The sequence below is a fragment of the Akebia trifoliata genome, unplaced genomic scaffold, assembly GCF_017979445.1.
Source record: "Akebia trifoliata isolate Shusen 1 unplaced genomic scaffold, ASM1797944v1 Contig00095_ERROPOS300000, whole genome shotgun sequence".
Taxonomy (NCBI): Eukaryota; Viridiplantae; Streptophyta; class Magnoliopsida; order Ranunculales; family Lardizabalaceae; genus Akebia; species Akebia trifoliata.
In genome coordinates this window covers 198,624-219,406 of record NW_028236846.1, presented here as the reverse complement: position 1 = coordinate 219,406, position 20,783 = coordinate 198,624, and the positions used below count along the sequence as shown (strand labels likewise).

The following is a 20,783-nucleotide window of genomic DNA, read 5'->3' as shown; positions in this document are numbered from 1 at the left end:
CACTGGTCCCAAATCTACAGGGGGCATAGGATGATTAAATTGACTTGGATTCGAACTTGTTGATTCTGTTAAATACTCTTTTTGGGTTCTGAATTTGTTGCTTGGAGTTGAACATACCATTAACAATGTTTTGCTTTTGCACTCAGTGAAGTGGGTAACCATATGATGGGTCAGATTATCCATCATTAAATACGTAGGATGTATAGGGTATTGTTACTTGCCAAATTGTTAGTGGTATCATGCAAGATGCCCCTTTGGGGTTTCTCATTTTGGAGTCTACACAAATGACCATTGTCGGTCGTGTAGACCCATTTTGGTCCATCTGCACCATACTGTGAAGTGTTGTTCCTTTCTTCTACCTGCAACTGTCTTGTGAGATTGTTAATCAAATACATGTATGGATCAAGTACTAGTCTCATTTATGGATCAAGTACCCCAAAGTTGTGGGCAAATATGACTGGTGAGGGAACATGTGGATTACAATCTAAGGATACCACATCAATTGCTTTAAGACCATGTATTGGTCGACTAAAATGGCAAAAGTGAAGTGTTTACATGGCCTAGTTTAGTTTAAAAGATGGGTGGTGTTAGGTGCATTCATAATAAATTTTGTGGTGTTTGGTTAAGCACAGATTTGTTAAGGCTGTTGGGAGTTGGTATCCGATCAAAAGATGAATAGTTACTTCAAAGCAAGAATGCTATCAATATCAATATTAGAACCAGCGATTTCATCCAAAATGTTAATCGTATTGCCAGAGAGCTTATGTCATTAGTGGATTCTTTTTCTGGAAATTTGCTTGAAAACATGAAAAGGCTACCGTAATCGGTGTCACAGATGTTTTCTTGTGGAAATGCTCCAAAACCTTAGCGTCGTTGCGAAAGAATAGTGCTTGCCGGCCCATTTTCATGACTGTAACCTTCACCATTCTTACTTTTCCAGTATTTTGAAGCTAAACTTGTAAGGTCAATCGACGATGATACCATAGACTTGTATTCTATTCCCATCATCAGCGAGTTACTGATCTCATTAAAATCAGATTTAGTGATAAAAACAGAAGAAACTCCTACAGTCCTACTTAAACCAAACCCCAAACAGAGCAAAATCATTATTTTGGATTAAGATGGCACTTTTTTTTATCTATAAATAAAAACATATCATTGTAACTTCTCTAATCTTCTCATTCGCTCTATCGTCCTCTCTCGAGCCTCCCCAGTTTCTCTATCTTTTCATTCTCGATTTCTCTCTTTTACCTTTTAACTCCCAACACCTTTTTCAAGTTCTCTTTTACGACATACCTCAATCTTGAGGGAACCGCGTCAATCGTTGTCCTTGTGTGTCTGATTGCATCTTGTGTTTATAGTGCATTGGTTAGGTTTTTTGTAACATTCACCCTTAGGAAAATGATTTTTCTCCATTGCCTAATGTTATTCTCTCACGATTACTCCCAACTCTAAAACTAAAAGCTAGCTCTTTTCCTCTTTTTCCTACGTACAATCAAAACAATCAAACGATGAAATTCATTTTCTCAAGGAATATTTTGCCAGAAAAATTCCCCCCAATCCTAGAGACCATCCATGTATGGAAAAGGGCTGCACTTAATCGTTGGTTTACTAATTAGGATTAATTTACTAATCAATTCTTGACTCCTTTGGCAACTCTTGGCTTGATTTTAGAAACCATATTTATTTGGACCACATATATAGGTTAATAGTCTGAAAACAAAGCATCTTACAATATTATCTACAAGTTTTACATATTTCTTCTCCAACTCTACTTTGTAAATGCATTGCAAACTATTAATATAACCCAATCTCTTGATTAAACCTTAATAATTCCAGTGATCGCTCGGTCCCTTCAATACTTCTCACTTGATGAAGCAGATTTTGTATACTATCAACCCATTTCTGCTTGTAAATCTTGTTCTTGCTTTTGAACTCTAAAATTTCTTGTGCAGTTTTCAGACCAAAGTAGCAACTCTCTTCCATGCTCTCCTCGCTTTCTCTCATCGACCACATGGTAATCCCATCACAGACACCATACACAACACCTGGTACAGACATAAAATCATAACATCAGTATAATATACCAAGGAACCGATAATAAATTTCCATCTCCATGGTTTAATAAACTTTATTATTACAACTTTGTGCAAATTATATGTGGATTGGTCCACAAAACATAAAATATATCCAATCCTGATGATTAATGATGTAAATTTACTCGACTTCAAAATCTGAAAAAGATAAAAGAAAGCTTACACTTCTTTTTCTTTGAAAAAGCTCCTGCAACATGTTTGCTTTTGAGCTTAACCATGACCTGTGAACTTTTGTTGATGTAGATGGAGACTCGCTTCCAACGAAGGATCCCTGTCAAATATCAAATATCAAATTTGTTAATGTCAAAACCCAGATTATAAAAACGCAAACACAACGAATATATAACACATACATCACCCATCAAGATTTATGTGGTTCGACAAAGTGCCTATATTTCCATTGATGAGGTAATGATTCATTAGCTCTGTTTTCGATCTCTAGAGCCTAGATGGTCAACCAAATGAATGGTTTGGATGAACGAAACAGTGGGCCATATGTACATTCAATGGGTTCCATGAAGGATCTTATTTTCCACAAGCTACACTAATAGAGTGATGGTGAAATTGTGACCATCTTATATATAGATTGAATGATAGCAATCGTTCAATGAGACTAACTTATGTTGAAAGATTGTTATGTGGGACCCAATTGAATGATATTTCCAATTCACTGCACATACACCTCAACGATACTGTTTACTATAGGCACTTGTTGCACATGAGAATCTAAAATGATCACCAGTTGAATGCTGATTTTGATAATGGGATAGACGGATTACCTTTTCGTGTACGATGAAGCAAGTCACCCTTGCACATAAAATCATGACCTCCCTTTCAGCTCGACAAGTATCCACGACACCCCTTTCATATGGAATTACAGCTGCATTGTTCCTCACTTCTTTCGGTTGTCTTGCTTTCAGTGCTGCCGCTCCTCGTAAAGCTTTTTCAATTGATAAAATTTGTGAACAAAAAATTGAAAATAAAACCGCTAAGGCAAGAAAAGAAGGAAGAACACACAGAATACAACAAGAACTAACATGGTTTGGTAGTGTGTATCCATGCAAATGTGATAGTGATTTACTAACTATGAGAAAGAAACTACGATTCGGTTTTTCTTTCAATAATCTTAAAAAGGAACAATGCAATTACATTTTCATAGATAATTTTTTATTTTATATCGCAAATGACAATAGCACCCTTACTTTTATTACTACAAAAATCTTTTTTGAGGCAAAAATGGAAAACACATGTGTGGAGTTACCATGTCCCGTTGAAGTCTTGAACGTTAGCATTTCCTATAGGCATTCCTTAAACTAGAATATCAACATTGCCCTTGAGATCCTTAATTTGGATATAGGTTTACAATATTCCTCATGTACAAATAAATTAATTCTTGGTGATGAATCATGACAAAATATTATTGATTAATAAAGGTTGGCATATATGAGTGCATCGCATTGCATCGTGAAACATTATTTGCCACAAAATCATTAGAAAATTTAGAAAAATGGAGCTGATACCTGTTGCAGCTGCAGCTGTAAGTGTCATTAGATCGCCCGGGGTTCTAACATCAACAGCTGATCTTACTATGGAAGCCACACGATCATGATCTGCCCCAGCTAATTCAGCAGTCTCGATACAATGTGATGCTAAGAGCTCTGTAGCAGATGCGACGGTGGTACCCATTTTCGAGCTTGGACCATTGGAGTTCTCAGTTGCAGCCACAGCAGCCAATGCTGCAGCAACTGCAGCAACTGATAAGGCAGCATGAACCCGGGCATTGTCCACACGTGCCCTCTCTTTCTTCTTTACTTTGTTATTGCTAAACTCCTTATTAAGAAACCATTTCCCAACTGACCCTGCTTTCCGTGCGTTAACTGTTTTAACCGCCTCATTAACTGTTTTGCAAAGCTGCCAAACAATAAAGATGATACAAGGAAAACATCAGAAAACAATTGGTAGCGTGTAGATCATCGTCAACAACATCAACAAAGCTTTACGCAAAAATTAATTTGGGAAACTGGTTGAGTGTAAGTATGATCTACTAATGGCATCATTTCCCTCCCAAGAGATCTTCGATGCCAACTTGGGACCTGATTGAATGATCCTAACGATCTGATATCTAGTTTTTCATTTGGACCATTGATTGTAATTTGCATTAACCATCCAAAATTTGGACGATGAGGCTCATTCCTTTCAGTGTGGTATCTAAATATCGAAACTTATCATATCTCAAACATATTTGGATGCTTCATTCTATGTTGAAAATTTTGGCCGACTTTGGCTTAATTCTACCATATTCATCATCATATATGTTGTTTATTAGATATTCACATAGAAAACATGAATCCTATTTTTTCATTCAACTCTTTCTAAAGTAGTATATTCAGCTAAGACTTGTATCTTAATATATTTTCTAATCATCTCTGTCTGTCCAAGTAATTTCTGGCCATCCTTTATCAAGCACTTCTAGATTTTCTTTTTCTTTTCTTTTTTTGGTAATAAAACAGGTGAAGGTGGGTTCTGATTTCATGTGTTGTATCAACATTCACATACTTTACCAACTAACTAAGTTTTTTTCTTTTTGGAAGGTAATCGTGAAGTTGGGTTCTAAGAGAGTCGAACCTAAGACGTGGGAAGACTTTCCACACGACTTACCAACTTGCTAAGCTGGCATCTTCAACTAAGTTGCTACTTTCTATAATACGCTTTTAGAGTTTTTGACTCGCATCAAAAGCTCATACAATTCAACAAGGTGCATAGAAAAGATAGATAGATCTTACATATTGCGGTGCAACAATGGTTTCCCGATTCTTATCAAGATGGTTGTCGAAAAGGAAATGTGTATGTTTATGAGTGAGAGCCTTGGAGATTTCGGAAGCAGAGAGAGTCCATGATCTTGACAAGAACTCCATGGGTTCCTTTGGTGTCTGTGGTGGAGGAATTGACAACAATGACGATGGCGCTACTTCCAGCACTTCATCCTCCTCTACATCCTCTAGCCCATGTAAAGAATTCTTTTTCCATGTCAAATAACGACCACCCTCCATTCTCCCAATCAGTCACTGAAAATGAAAACAAGATAGACATCAAAATTTCAAATCAATGGACCCACTTGTTTCTCTTGAAAAAATGCTAAATCTAATGGATAGAAATGATCAATCAGTTTGACTTCAAGGTTTTGAAGTCTATCTCAAAGTGCTAAATGGTACACCAATGAATCCATGAATGGTTTGGTCCATCATGTGTGGACCTTCACAATATTAAACAGCCTGATTGCTGATTTCCTGTTGTTTGATTCGACTAACCTGGTCGGGGGCTTGTTTGTGAAGCCCATGTTGAAAAATTGCTAAATCCTACAATGGTTTTCAAAGTTGCTTTCTACTTTCTCATCTGCTTTCATTACCAACAGCGCCCAAGCTGACTCGAATGAGTAATGTTGTATATAATTTTTTACAAATATATATTTATAAAAAAATATATTATAGGATCAAATTAATACTCAATCCAGTACGCATCATATTGGTTCTGGAGTCAATCAGATACTTATGGTTTGGCTCTGATCCGTTCCGAACCCAATCCATTGACAGTCCTTTCTAGCCATGTAGGGCTAGAGGTGCCAACGGATCGATTCTGCTTTTAGGTCTCAAAACCTTGCAAAAAGAATTGATCCTACAAATACACATTACCCATCGGTAACCAATGATAAAACCAACAAAAATTTTAATTAGAAAAGAAAAAAATAAAATTTAACATGTAAATTTCTCAATTGATAGTTGATACTAACCATGAATTCTTGACTGTCTTTGCAAAGAAAAAGTGGAAAAAAAAAAAAACAACTAAGTCTACACATTCTCTTCAGATTCTAATTTTAGCTGAAGTACATTTATTTCTGGTTAGCTCATTGATTAATATTTAATTAGATTACTCAATGCTTATATAAATTATAAATTATAAGGAAAAAAAATCCATTATCAGATCTCCTTCGAGTAACCAAAAGAGACCAGAATCTTAAAGGGTAGACCCAAAACCGATTAATCGGTTTTTGGATACATTTGGAAAGTGGGTGATTATGGTTTCAAATTAAATTTTGATAAAAACAAAACCACCCAAGCAGAGATTTGAGATTTTTCACATATTTTTAATTGGTGTAAAAGAACCCAAGCTATATAATTTCGAAAAAAAGATATATAGAGAGAGATGTATGTTATATTACCTTGCAAGCTCAGCTCTTAATAAACAAAGAAACTGACGACTTAGCTTCAATTAGAACTCCAAATTCTCTATGGATGTATATATATAGTAGACAACTAGTTGGAACAGAAAAGATGAAAATCAGGAGTGATCAGTAAGAGACAGAAACAGATACAATAGAGTCCTCGTGCTTGATTATTAATACTCCATGAAATCAGGTGCTGGGTTTTCTTGTTTTCGAGCTCGAAATCGAAATCTATCTACAAAGACACAAACAGTTGATGTTCATTCCATTTGAATTTCAAAGAAACATTCTCCTTGATAAATGGGTTTGTGCTTCACTTCCCTCGTGCAACCCAGCTGCACTAGATACTTATTATATATTCCAAAGTAGTGATCTTGTACTCTAAGGATGACAAGAATTTGTTATGAAATCATACGTGGAAGTTTTTTATAAGTTAAAATCTTTTCTTCGACACGTGTGATCAGCAAGACAGACGTTATATGCACGAGACCATGATCCATAATCATTATGTTCTCTTAAGTGGAGTTAGTCTTTAGTGATTGGGGCTTTCGGTGGTGGGCGAGCGTGCGTGCTTGCGTGACAGCGGTAGAATTTTATATGGAGACTACTTGACGTAAAAGCACAGGCATCGTGCTTTTCTAGGTGGATCCTAGGGAGTATGTCTTCCTTTCTGGCTAATAGCACAATATACACGATTCTTGTTTGGATGGTAAGGCCTCACTTGGATTTTGGAATCTTCACACGTGGTGGTCTTTCTATGAATATTTTAGATACCGTTGTATTTTCAAATTTGTGATATGCCCCCCATGACCTTGGTCTTCTTTCATCAACTAATGATAAATGACCTAAAAGACTTGGAAATCTTTGATTTTTCTTCCTCAAATCAATCATCTTTGAGCTCTTGATAAGATGATGATAATTAATGGAAAAAAAACAAGTGTAATGAACTAAAGTTATGAATATACTGGTAATGACAATGATGGTAATGACGATGATGGTGTTGGTGATAATAATTATGATGATTATAATGAAGGTATTTAAGTCATTTTCTACTAGGATAATGCTTCTTAACGCCAAGAACGTGGAAAGTATCTCATAAACGACTTCCCAAATACTACCATAAAAAATACTACTACTAAATAAAAAGTAAGAAAATAGTGAAGTGACCATGCAAGACATTGTGTCAGACACTGCTTACGTTGAGGTGGAGATGTGCACGGAACCATAGATGTGTTTCCATGAGATATGAGTGAAAATTATCAATGGTTTTGTATGCACCTCCTCCTCGTCAGCACAATTACCCTAGCACGACTCTAAAAAGTATTGGCAGTGTTATAAATTTAAGGAGCTTAATGGATTCATATAACACCTCGCTTGCCAAGCCTCAAAAAAAAAAAAAAAAAAAAACAATCCCACGATATATCACAAAACAACTTTGAAGAATGACATTATATTGAGTGAAAATAATATGCCTACTTTAGAAAAGCAAGCATTAATGATGCGAAAACCATAGAAGGGATTATTAACTAAAATAATATTCCAGAGATTAGGGAACTATTTGAAAGTAGAGAGTTGGGGTTGAAAATTTGCAACTAATAGAAAAGTTGCTATATTCATGTGGGTTTAGAATGCCAACTTAATAAAGTAGCCAACTCTCTCTTTTAAGGAGCCGACAATTCTTTACTTGTGAGGTGCGAGTTATAATTAGGAAGAGAATCGATAACTCATCAGCCCATAGCTTGATATAAGAAAACGATCGAAGATGAAGATGATCATTCGACTATATATATATTTGATAGAAACTCAAACCCGACCTCTTTCAAACATCTTAATTTCACAAATAATAAATCATACTAATGGCCAATTAATCTATTGAAGGATCTAAAACTGTCCAATTCAAGCATAAACTAAGTTGAAAAAGTACTGGAGTTGGATATTTCTAAAGACTACAACTGAGGTGATCAATTCTCACATGTAATCCTACCAAACACAAACACTTGAATCGTAATTATCTCTCACTATCAACTTTTAAAAGTTGAACTTTAGATGTCCAACTTTCAATATTATAATCCCACGAACCAATCAGACCCTAGTAGTATAAGAGTGTCACGTGGCATCTTAGGAAGTCGTTATCAAATTAATTTTAAATAAAGACATTTTATCCTAGCTTTTCCACCTCAGTCTCAGAAATGTTCTAATCTAAACTTACTTTAGAGTTGTTGGATTGGATACCTTGCTTGCAAACTCACTATTCCCTCCTTATCCTTCCCACTTGGGATCCAAAAAAGCAAAAGAAAGCTTTTTTTTATTTTTATTTTTTCCCCTCCACTATTCCTCTCTCTTTAGGATACAATATTGTGACTACTCAAATTTATTTGATCCAATTAAACTGTTTTTACTGAATCCAGTTCAGATTTTTTTTTTTTTCAGACTCGGGACAGATTAAGGGAACCTTAAATTTTATTGTACACCATGGGTTGGATTATATTCTGGTTTGTTTTAGTGCCAATCATGAAAAAAAAAAAAAAAAAATCTATGCATACTCAATCGACTCCCTTGACATGACTTGTACTAGAATCGTAAATCTGTACTCCTTGGGATACACAATTGCAATCCCCATAAATATATGTAATTGTGTATCCCGAGGAGGATGGACCTACGATTCTAGCACATGTCACATCAGGAGAGTCGATTGAGTATACCACGTGGGGTAGTCATTTTATCACGACTTGTTTCTTAAAATATCTCAAAATTTGGTTTTTCCTAGGTTCAACATTGAAAGATGAGTTGGACACTGAGTTGACCTAATTCAACGATTCTCTATCCATTGTCAGGTTAACTCAGTGTTGGACCCAGTGTCCAACACAGGCAGTCAAGCATTTTCCTTGAAAGATCCCTATATCTTTTCTCTTCAAAATTTTTGTCAGTATCATTATTTAAATTAAAATTATTTTATAATGTGTACTTCCCACTGAATTATTAAAATTAAAATATAAATATAAATTATTTTCCTGAAAAATGTTGAGTGGTTTGAGACTTAGAGAATTAGAAGTTCTCTGTAAAATCCATCCAAGCCATATTGTTTTTCCAAAAAAAATATTTCTTACATGCATTTTGGATAAAAAAAAAAGAATAATGTATATTATAATTAATTGAACATATTGTCATTCTATTAAGAAACATTCTAAAGATTAAAAGAGACTGTTATTGACTCTTAAACCACAGAATATGTATCTATATGCGAAATCAAAAAAATAAAAAAGAGAGGGATTTGCAACACTATAATAGAACCCATGGCCCAACAAATAGTCATTGAAGCGATAACAAGGCACTTGGGTCTATTTTTCACGTTAATCTGGTCTATTCCTCCCGAAAAAAATAAGGGTTAGAGCTCTATACAATTAAAAAAAAAAAATCAGCCCATCAAAACCGTACCACATCAGGAATTAGTAGTTCTTGTCTCGACCCTGCCTGCCTCTATAATGTATATATAGTTAGATTAACCAATGATTTAATGTAAAAAAATAATTAAATATATTGTAAAATTACGTCCAGTTGTCATAGGAGAAAATCTATATGGAAGAAGGGGATCAATTTTACCATAAAGTATTTCATGTAACTGTTGGATCAGGTTTACTATAATTAAGAAGTTCTTGGACTTATCCTTCCATATGGAAGAAGGCCATTAGATCCTGAGATTCTTCCACCTTCATAGATCGAATCCATTTCAAAGTCGATTATGATGGCATGCAAAAGAGCCCAACAATTAACCTGCATGCAGTAGGATCTTACGCATCACCATGAATCTGACCTGAGCCCACAAGGGTCGGATTTAGACTTAGTCAACTTAGTTCCTATATGAACTTCAGGGAAGTCGGCTTTTTGGAATCGATTTAAGATTTACCTAAGACTACCCATTTATGAAATAATAGAATAAGAAGTAATTTGTTCAATTTTCTCATTTTCTCTTCAAATCTCTCTGATTTGGGGGGAGAAAAAAATTGAACAATTTTCTCTCCATTAACTTGCTCTTCTCTCCTCACTTAACTTCCTAAACAAGAGAAATGGAAAGAAAATAATTTTTCGCTTCTCTTTTCTCCATTTCTCTCAATGCAAATAGAGTGTTACAGATTATTAATTTTAAGAATCACAAAAATATAATTTGCATAAATTATCACTAACATGAGGTATCATTATTCCATCCAGACACACCGTACAAATTAAACTTAACACTCTCGCACTCACAACCACCCACGCTTTGGTTTAGGATGACCAACCCTAAGTTTCGGAACTCAAAAGATGCCTATCGAGTCAGTCAGGTCAACTAAACTTGACAAAGTTAACGCAGACTATCAAATAAACATAAAATAAATGTGAGTACGGAACCATAGATACTTTTCTTCGAGATACGAGTGAAAAGTATCTATGGTTCCGTATACACCTTCACGTCAACAAAGTGTCAATTGATGTTACTTTTAAAGTAACTCCAACATGACTTAATTTAGAATTATTATCTATTTTCGAAAAGAATTAGAGTCCCTTTATTTGCACACACCAAAATGATAAATTGTATCCACTTAGTTGTGATACCCTCCTTAACTTTATAATAACCATTTGTACACCTAATTCACTGATTTCTTTAATAATTTTGATTGCACACACTTGTGGGTATGGCATGATTTTTCTTCCTCTTCGTCTTATTATTTGTATGTAGAAAGGTTTCAAATGAGAATTTTTCTTATCCTAATACTTTCAATCAAATTAAAATGGTTCACACGTGAATGTTTTGTATGGTAGATACCTACTGAATCTATTTTGTAAGATTCAACAAGTACTTACTGTGGAGGGAAATTCTCAGATGCATAGACACGTAGCTCATACGTTTCTCGGATGCGTAGACACGAATCTCGGATAACATGCATCGTGGATACAATGGTGGGAACTTCTCGGATGCACGGGCACGCAGCTCATACGTGCATCGCCAACCCATCAAGTAACTTGGAGGAAATGCTCCGTAGATATCGAAAATAAATATAAATCGGTAAGACGGATCTGACAGATGTACCATCAATTGATTGATATGACAACCCATATCGTGGCAGATCAGTTTTGATTATTCCAGGATTGTCAAAGCAGTTGCAACTACACCTGCAACTGACAAACCAAAGAATAAGTTAATTACTCTGAGTCACCTCAGGGAAGGGCACAGAGAACGAGGATAGAGGACTCCTATAAAGGGAAGGGAACCACTCAAGAGTAGGGGGGATCTCTCTTCTCTAAAAAAATATTTAAAACAAAAAAAACAAAAAGGAAAGAGTGCAGTTTTCTAACTTGATCGTCAGAATGAACTCTTTTGCAAGTCCGAACGGGCTACGAAAGGGAGGAAGAGCATCTCGAAATAGAGCAAAATTTAGCATCTACACTTTCCGAATCTATTTAGTAATATTCCATAGTTACCTATCGAATTTTCTAAAATAAGTTTGGTTTGAACTTACCAGACAAAATCTCATAATTAAGTCGATAGTGAAAATCCGACCCAAGTTACCCCACAATAGCAAGGAAAATCTTATTTATGATATGTAAAATAATTTTTGTTGCAACCAACGAGTTTTTGAGTCTACAAATTGCTTCATTGGTGATTCACTACCGCCTTAACTCAGATTTCGTCGAGTTCTGTCATTTTCTCGACCACAATCAAATCATAAAAATTAAACATTCTTTAAACCTTTTTGTTGATTTCATTATAAATTAATTGTACACATAATTAAGGGTCATTTGGTAATCTTGATTTATGAGTTTCATAATCAATTATCGATTTATAATTAATAATGAGCGCTATAAAAGGTGTTGGGTAAGATTTTACAAAATCAATTGTCTTAGAAAGATAAATAAGAAAATAGATTGTTTTAAATAAATAAAAAAAGTTATTTGTAATAAAAAAAATTAAGATTCGATAGTTGGACTTGGCTAAGACTAAAAATTTAATTAAGAAATAATCAATTAATTCATTGATTTGCCGATTTTATCGTCTGCTCTCTTATCTAAAGAATTCTCCTTTAAAAAAAATATATATTTAAGACTTTTGTGAGCTTGGGAGAGAGAGCACATTCCAACTGTTTGATAAAATGCCTCAATAATGAATTGAGGGCAAATAAAAGAAAAAAATTGGGTAACCGTGATCGTAATCCCCGTTCTGTTAGTCCTAGAGGACTAAGCTTGGGAGAGAGAGCACATTCCAACTGTTTGATAAAATGCCTCAATAATGAATTGAGGGCAAATAAAAGAAAAAAATTGGGTAACCGTGATCGTAATCCCCGTTCTGTTAGTCCTAGAGGACTAAGCGAATAGCTGTGGCTTTGGGGGGAAACCTAAGCTCCACACGTGTCTCTGCGCTCGATCCCTCCCCTCTCCCAAAGTAAACTCCTTTTCGAGTCCGCATCTCTACGAAATTCGGCCCGGGGACTTTCCTGGGCTAATCCATACCTGAGAGGTAGGAAGGCCCAATCGCTTCGTCACGGTTACCGCACACTCTCATGTTTGAAACCAATATAAAAATATATTTTTGGGCAATGTGGGACTATATCATACCGTCTAAGACACGCAGCCATGGTTCCTGTTATTAAGAATTCAGATTGTGTGCATCCAGGGTGGAGGAATAAAACGCTCCTCCCACACCTCAGTATAGGCCACGTTAGTCACATTTTAAGGAATTAAAGCCTTAAGTATCCTCTCTCTTTTTTTATTCAAAATTTCCTTGAAACGTAGCTAAGGTGTCATGTACTGACGTGTGGGAGGAAGGTTTCATTCCTCCACCTGCGTGCACAGGATCCGGATTCTTTTATTAATTAGTGTGCCAATTGTCGTCATATTTATCTGCCACGTGTCAAATTCAGTTATGATTTAGCACATTTTCTCTATGGCATGGGCGTTCTAACGGTAAAAGCTGCAGCCTTTCGAAGATCTTATCGCAACTCCTCGAATATCGCCATGACTCTGTTTCTCTGTCATATAAATTTGAGGATTTCTTCTTCATTTTCGATTGAAGTTCAAGTTCAAGTTCTCTGCAGCAACAATGGAGAAAGACGCAGTGAGGGTTCTCGTCACTGGCGCTGCTGGTAATTAACCTCTCTCTCAATATTATTCTCTTTCAATCTGTTTTGATTAAGCTTATTGGTATGTTCTTGTACGAAGGATTGAAATTTAGAGATTAGCTCAGATTCTTTGCTTCATGACCTAGAAAATTTTCCACTAGTTCAATTTCTTTTGGAAATTTTCTTGGAATCTCGAGGATTTCTTCGTTTTGGTGGATTTTTATTGATTTGGTTTTACTGTATTTATAAGAATGAGAAAATTTTCTGTTCTTAATCGAATTTTTTGGTTCTTAAAGATAATTAATATCGTTTTAGTCCCATTATATTGGGAAAATGGAGTACCTTGTATTACTTCAAAAGTTCGGCTATTGTGATATTACTTAGAGAAATTTTGAGATACTCCTCTATGTTTTGGGGTATTTCTGAGATATCCCTGTTTTTTAAAACTGGCCTCAGTCTTCAGTCGAAGACTAATGGAAAATGACCAAATAGCCTTGTCTTCAACCTCTTGCCTAAATCCTTAATTTTTGTCCTTAAAAACCAATATCTACAACCTCTTAACTCCACATCCCAGTGCAATTTCGAGTAAGGATTAGGAACTAGCAGATAAATCAATGTGAAGAAAATAGTAAATATTTTACTCTAGAAGACTTTGCCAAATAAATCAAGGGTTGAAGATAATTGGTTTTGGGAAAAAAATCAAGAGTTAATGAATTAAATCAAGAATGCCAAATAAATTAAATTTTTTTGCCTTAAAGGTCTATTTATTTATTTATTGTTGAATTTATTTATCATTATTATTATTATTTGGTTGGTTGGGGGGGGGGGGGGGGGGGGGGGGTGTTATTGTGAACCATGTGTTTCCAAATAAATTGCCTCTTTAATGTAAATGCTGAAGAAGTTGGATTTTTGGGGAAAACCAAGTGGTTGAAGATGGGGGTATTTCAATCTTTTTTTTAATTAATCTCTCTCACGGAAGCGGTTGTCAAGTGGGTTATGTCACCAATGTGAAAACCAGGGGTATCCCAAATGCACACCAAAATCTGGAACAGTACCTTTTTTATTTTCCTATAGAATAACTTCCATAGAACAATGTGTCTTTATAGTGATCAACTCACAATTGAGCTATGGACTCAACCCCAAATCTATGAGATTTATTATACTATTACTATCTAAAGAAGAAGTAACATATCCAAGAAAATGATGACGATGATCATCATCAATTCGGTCTAAAGTCATACCTTTTGTTAATTCAATTGTGGTTAAATCCTCCATTACTACTATCCACATCCTTCTGGGGCTTTCTCTCGTTCTTTTAGGCCCACTCATGTCTAAGCAATTTTTTTTTTTTACGATAAACACTAAAAAGAACTATGGCTCCATTGTCATATTGCTTTTTAATGTTCTCTTTTGTTCCATGTTTATAATGTCTGTTTGTGCATAATCTTTGACTACATATTTTGTATAGGTTGACATCCACTTGTTTTACAGGGCAAATTGGCTATGCTCTTGTCCCAATGATCGCTAGAGGGGTAATGTTGGGTCCAGATCAGCCTGTTATTCTGCATATGCTTGATATTGAACCTGTTGCAGATGCCTTGCATGGGGTGAAAATGGAGTTGATTGATGCTGCATTTCCTCTTCTTAAAGGTGTGCCTCTTATATTCCATGGTTCAATCAAAAAATTATAGTTTCCATAGAACTTTTTTTTTTTCTTTTATTTATTATCTGTGATCAATATATGGTTCAACAGGTGTTGTCGCTACCACGGATGTTGTCGAAGCTTGTATTGGTGTCGATATAGCAATTATGGTTGGTGGGTTCCCCAGGAAGGAGGGAATGGAAAGGAAAGATGTGATGTCCAAAAATGTGTCAATCTATAAAGCCCAAGCTTCAGCCTTGGAGGAGCATGCAGCGACTAACTGCAAGGTGAATTATGGATCTCCTGAATAGTTTGCATAATTTTTCAATTCCTAGGTAGTTATGGACATAGTACAGTACAATAGACAGATTTTTCAAACTTCAGTATTGCGAATTATATCCTTGTCGATTATCTTTTTGACTCTTCAATTTCTTCATTACCGTGGAATGATAATATTGATAACAATAGGTTAAAATCTATCCGATAAACAATAATTAAATGATTGAAAACCAATGTTGGAACGCCTGATAATTTTAGTATGAGAAAAGGATAAAGCAAATGACCTTGTGTGGTCTATGGAAAACTAAGAAATGATGATTGCCTGCTAAGTAACAAGCAAAAGACACATGTTTTCCAACACCAATACGAAGCATGAGACACACATTGGACCTCATGAACTGCATCCATGCTGTTAATTCCATATGTTCAGAGGATACAACTTTTTATCTATCTAGAGAGAACAAACTTGTTATTTCTTGGGATTCAGGGGCAGCCATATGTGCATGGCAGAATTATTTTTAAAGGCAATGTCCCCTCACTTATACCTGGTGGCTCCATCTAGAGAAATCAAAAAGAAAATTCTTGTTCAGAGAACCATTGTTAAATATCTTGTGTTCCTGTCAAGTTTGGAATGTAGAAAGAATGAAATCAGATAATCTATACATTTTAAAATCTTATAAATAATAAAATGAAATATTTGAATAACTTAAGTTTTGATATGCGTGAAACGTTAGGGAATGGAATCAGCCAGTAGATAGAGCTTTGCTTGGAATGTGGACAAAACAAATGTTTTTTGATAGTTTCAAATCCTTTATGGTGACGATGCAATGATATTATTTTGGAAACCACATGGACCTTCTGAATTTCTGGGTATGAAATATGTATGGTAGGAGGTAATGCTCTAAATCTGTGTTAGTTCACTCAATTTCTTAGCAAAAAAAACAGGGGATATAGGTTTGTTATATAAACTTTTATTAGAATTAAGGAATATGGTTTCTATAACTGCGGGAGGAGTAACCCTCATGGCCTGAGGAGTTCATAAGCTTTCCTTGCTTTTGTGATAAGTGGGTTATTCCAATTCAATTGTGTGCTTTGCAGGCATCTATTTCATTGAAGGTAATCAAAACATTTTTACTGCAGAAAAATTTGTCATTAGGAAGTGATAAAGGTACTCGGTCATATCTACATGTATCGGCTGGGCCAAATCCTTCAATATCATTGTTCATCCATTTAAAGCTAGACTTTGGATGCTCTTTTCATAAAAAAACGAAACAACAAAGAGGACAAAAATCACATAAAACACAAGGATTTACGGGGTTTAGCAGTGTGCCTACGTCCACGGATCAAATCAAGAACAATCACTATTTTCTTTCAAGTTTTACAGCCCTAGAGATCTCTATTTATAAAGTTGGGAGATGCAAAAATGTGTATCTCCCCAGAAATAGAAATTCAGAAAATATTACACAATTGCCTTTCTCGAAACCCTAAAAAAAATTGGACCTGGGGCTCCGCTCCCGAGCCCCTGGTATGGGACCTGTCCCCTTCACCCCCGCAACTCAGTGTACTGCCAACGGAATACAAGACATTTATACCACACTTTTTTCCTCCAAAGAGCTAATGTATGTTTTCTTTTTCAATAGGTTCTGGTTGTTGCCAATCCAGCAAACACCAATGCACTCATCCTGAAAGAATTTGCCCCTTCAATTCCAGAGAAGAACATCACGTGCCTTACACGACTCGATCACAACAGGGCTCTAGGACAAATATCAGAGAGGTTAAATGTCCAGGTCAGTGACGTGAAGAACGTAATCATATGGGGCAACCATTCTTCAACTCAATATCCTGATGTGAATCATGCAACTGTCATTACCAGTAGTGGAGAGATGTCTGTCAGAGAACTTGTCTCCAATGACCAATGGTAGCTCTCTAAACCAATCTTTTTTAGATTCTATGATGAATGACAAGAAGTTATGTATTTGTATAAATTTGCAAAATGTAATGCTGGTTACAACCCCAATTAAAAGGAATGTGCAACAAAGATTTAGACATCAGACCGATCCTGTGGTCCAACCAGGTCCTTGGATTTTATAATAAAACCTGTTTGGTTAGTGAACTGTTGGTTTTTGAGAACCATTCTAAACTACGAAACTTTTTGAAATCATTTCTTTTTAAGATAAATTTTTGGCGAAAGATTATAATTTCTACAATGGGATAATTTTTTGTAATCCAAATTATTATTATTTTTTTGGCTAAGTTTTTAATGATACTTTTTATGAAATATAAATGAAGGTGATGTAGGAAAAACTGCACTTTTTTTTTTTTTTTTTGTTGTAATAAATGAAAATTGGTCCAACCAAATTGAACCAGGGTCTGATGGTTCAATCAATTTGACAATTTTTCTTCCAAATATTGGATCGGTCTTAAACATAGATTTTGAGAGAGTGAGACGAAGAGCCAAAATAGAACATGGATTGGGGTAGTGAGAAAGGATATGAACACAATTGCAGAGATAGAAAACAGTGGTTTAGATAGAAATAAAAGGAGGAACATGAATTATTTAGCACTCCAAGGATAAGGCTTTGACAATGACGATGATGATGAGAAAGAAAAGAAAAAACAATATCACCCTTTGAGCTAAGTAACCATTCTAAGATTGAATAGTTAGAAAAGAAACTTCCATTTTGTAGCAATTTCATTGCCATGCAACTTTCCTACGAAATGTAAGTCAAAGTTTACTATCAAAGAAATTCCTAATGTTAATATTCACCAATCTTCATAAATTTTAGCTTATCTGCCAATTTATCCATTTCCTCCTTTACCTGTTTCACTAAAGACTTCTATTGTCATTTGTTTATCCAAGGCTGAAAACCGAGTTCATCACCACAGTACAGCAGCGGGGCGCTGCCATCATCAAAGCTAGGAAGTTATCGAGTGCATTGTCTGCTGCAAGTGCAGCGTGCGATCACATACATGATTGGGTTCTTGGTACTCCCAAGGTTGACTTCTCTTCTACTAAACCATATTTGATCTTGCATCACTTCTCTTCTACTCCCAGTACTTACATATTCTTATTTACTTCATTATTTTTTTAATATCCAGGGCATATGGGTATCCATGGGTGTTTACTCAGATGGGTCTTATGGCATCCCTCCCGGCCTTATCTACTCCTTTCCTGTTACCTGCGAGAAAGGACAATGGTCAATTGTCCAAGGTAAGTTGTCCGAATCCATCGGTAAAATATTGCAGGCACTTCTTTTTCTTTTCTTTAAGCAACTGAATGGTATAGTAACACAAAAAGGCGTTTCTTTGAAGAAGAAAAAAACCTGTTTAAAACACGTCTTGTACCTCTGGATTAAAATGTTAGTCGAGTTTTTTTTTTTTTTTTTTTTGAAAAAGACAAGTTTTTATTCATTTTAAACAAGTTTTTATTTTCACCTTTTTTTCATTAAAAAAAAATTAAACTAAACTAAACACTTTCTTTGTAGCCTTATAGTTGTTTGTGATTTTATTCATGAATGTTTTTCAATGTGGGATTTGTTACATAATAGAATTTGGTGATTCATAAATGTAGAAATATAGGATTTGATGACAATATATTAATGTTATGGTTTTTCATTTTCTCACTAGTGTATTATAAAAGATATGTTGATGAGTAATTTTTTTTTTTTGGCATAATAACATGTGTACTTATGTTAGAGAATATGCTATATTAGAAACATAGAATAAATTAAAATAAATGTCTTATGTATTACTAGGCATTTACATTTTTCCTAATTTTTAATATAGTTTTTATTCTTTATGTTTCATCGTTTTTTTCCCGTTTCTTTCTCATTTTTTCCAAAGTTAACCATTTTAAACCAGTACTCCGACTTTGTCAATATGCTGAATGGGGGAATATGAGCCGTTTTGTCGACCCCAGACTTTTGGGATCATCATCAATATTACATCTATAAATCTGGGGTCAGCGCTTTCAATTCTATCTAAAGCCATGCCCTTTGGTATTGCAAGTGTGTTCATATTCGTTCTCACTACCTCATTTGATGTTCTTTTGGTTCTTTCTCGCTCTTTTAGAACCTGCGATTTGTGCATTCCTTCTAACTGGGGCTGTAATTGACCTTAATTGCATGACCAAAGCATATCATCAATTAACTTTCTCGTAGTTTATCGCCAATGCCTTTGTGAAAATTTATGCCTATTGGAGATAAGGCTTTGATTATAATGAATTGAAATCCTTAATTCTTTTGAAATATGACCAAACTGGCATTCGTCTTTTGGAAGGTGAAATTTTGTGCTAATTCTTCAAAACAGGCTAGAAAAAGAAATTTTGTGTTAGATTTGCAAAAGCAAGTTTCAACCAAGAAATCAATCCAGGATATTTGCTGGTCAGTTGATGAGGCTTCGTGAAGCAATGAAAGTTAAATACACTAATCGCAAAACTAAGAAAAAATTGATAAAACATTATTATGTAGTAGAACAAACTCTTCCTCTCTTGACAAAGCCATCCCACAGAGTGTCGAAGTTTGATGATTTCTTACATTTTGTTGATATTACTTAGAAAATGTTATAATCTGCTATTTCTTTCAGTATAGCTGTTGGAATCATGCATTGTTTTTTTTTTTTCTTCGAAAACATCTCTCCTCGAGGCTTATTAAATGAAAAATGGCAGATCTCAAAATCGATGAATTTTCAAGAGCAAAGATGGATGCCACGGCAAACGAGCTCATCGAGGAGAAGTCTCTAGCCTATTCATGCCTCAATTGATGATGCACACATGCTTCCAAGAGAAAAGAAAACTGAATCCAATAAATCAACACAAGTGGGGAACAAAAGATGATTCAAGTCCTTGAATATTTGTGGTGAATAATAATGGACCCTCCCTTTATTTTGCACAATTATTCTAATCAACTACTACTTTGTGCTAGCTCTTCCTTTTGGATGATATTTTGTTTCCTTGTGGTGGTTTTGTTCTTTTTCATTCGCTCCACTATTTAGTTGGATATTTGATACATAATAGTCATGAAATGGAGTAAAGCCAGAATAAGCTTTTATCTTTTTAGGGAATGTGTTGGGCCAACTCATCTTTATGCCCGCAACACTGATGGATTCTCTAGTGCATTAAACATGAACCTCTATGTTTTGGTTAACACTTGAGACCCTTTCTGTTTTCAAACGAATGACTTACAACCTTGACTACAGTCTTCTCTGAGGGACTGAATGAAAATGTCTTAAATGCCTTCATATTCAACTTCTAACCTAAAGCCCTTCCTCTTCAACTGTTCAAACTCTAGTATTTCCTTTTAAATCTATTTGACCTCATCATCAACGTCTTGCCAAAACCCATTGATTTTTCTTTTTTTTTAAAAAAAAAATCCATCATCTTCAACTTCCGAAAAAGTCGTATCTTGTTAATTGGGAGAAAAATCGAGGGTTTTTATTTTTTGCATAAAGTTGAAGAT

General features: G+C 35.1%; 2 protein-coding genes and 1 non-coding gene across 3 annotated transcripts; 1 reads left to right on the top strand and 2 right to left on the bottom strand.

Annotated features, from left to right (window-relative positions):
* Window positions 1–1,865: 1,865 nt before the first annotated feature.
* LOC147381984 (uncharacterized) lies at window positions 1,866–6,655 on the bottom strand. Its single transcript, XM_086429729.1, has 6 exons — window positions 6,313–6,655; window positions 4,880–5,161; window positions 3,617–4,007; window positions 2,876–3,036; window positions 2,260–2,367; window positions 1,866–2,048 (listed from the first exon to the last, which is right to left on the bottom strand). Exons 2-6 carry the CDS (start codon window positions 5,144–5,146, stop codon window positions 2,004–2,006), a joined length of 972 nt encoding a protein of 323 aa, XP_086285855.1. The 5' UTR covers window positions 5,147–5,161; window positions 6,313–6,655; the 3' UTR covers window positions 1,866–2,003.
* A 5,955-nt stretch (window positions 6,656–12,610) lies between these two features.
* LOC147381983 (RNase MRP) lies at window positions 12,611–12,838 on the bottom strand. The gene has a single exon (XR_015174224.1).
* Window positions 12,839–13,258: 420 nt separating this feature from the next.
* On the top strand, window positions 13,259–20,248 carry LOC147381982 (malate dehydrogenase, cytoplasmic-like). The gene is made up of 7 exons (XM_086429731.1): window positions 13,259–13,430; window positions 14,898–15,056; window positions 15,160–15,335; window positions 16,968–17,245; window positions 18,188–18,323; window positions 18,427–18,538; window positions 19,994–20,248. Exons 1-7 carry the CDS (start codon window positions 13,388–13,390, stop codon window positions 20,086–20,088), a joined length of 999 nt encoding a protein of 332 aa, XP_086285857.1. The 5' UTR covers window positions 13,259–13,387; the 3' UTR covers window positions 20,089–20,248.
* The last annotated feature ends 535 nt before the right edge of the window (window positions 20,249–20,783 follow it).

Coding starts and splice junctions, on each gene's coding strand:
- LOC147381982 (XM_086429731.1), top strand. CDS start 13,388: ATGGAGAAAGACGCAGTGAGGGTTCTCGTCACTGGCGCTGCTG. Junction 15,336..16,967: donor ATGCAGCGACTAACTGCAAG/GTGAATTATGGA, acceptor CTTTTTCAATAG/GTTCTGGTTGTTGCCAATCC. Junction 17,246..18,187: donor CTTGTCTCCAATGACCAATG/GTAGCTCTCTAA, acceptor TGTTTATCCAAG/GCTGAAAACCGAGTTCATCA.
- LOC147381984 (XM_086429729.1), bottom strand. CDS start 5,146: ATGGAGGGTGGTCGTTATTTGACATGGAAAAAGAATTCTTTACATGGG. Junction 2,368..2,875: donor GCTTCATCGTACACGAAAAG/GTAATCCGTCTA, acceptor GATATTTGACAG/GGATCCTTCGTTGGAAGCGA. Junction 2,049..2,259: donor TTTTTCAAAGAAAAAGAAGT/GTAAGCTTTCTT, acceptor TGTCTGTACCAG/GTGTTGTGTATGGTGTCTGT.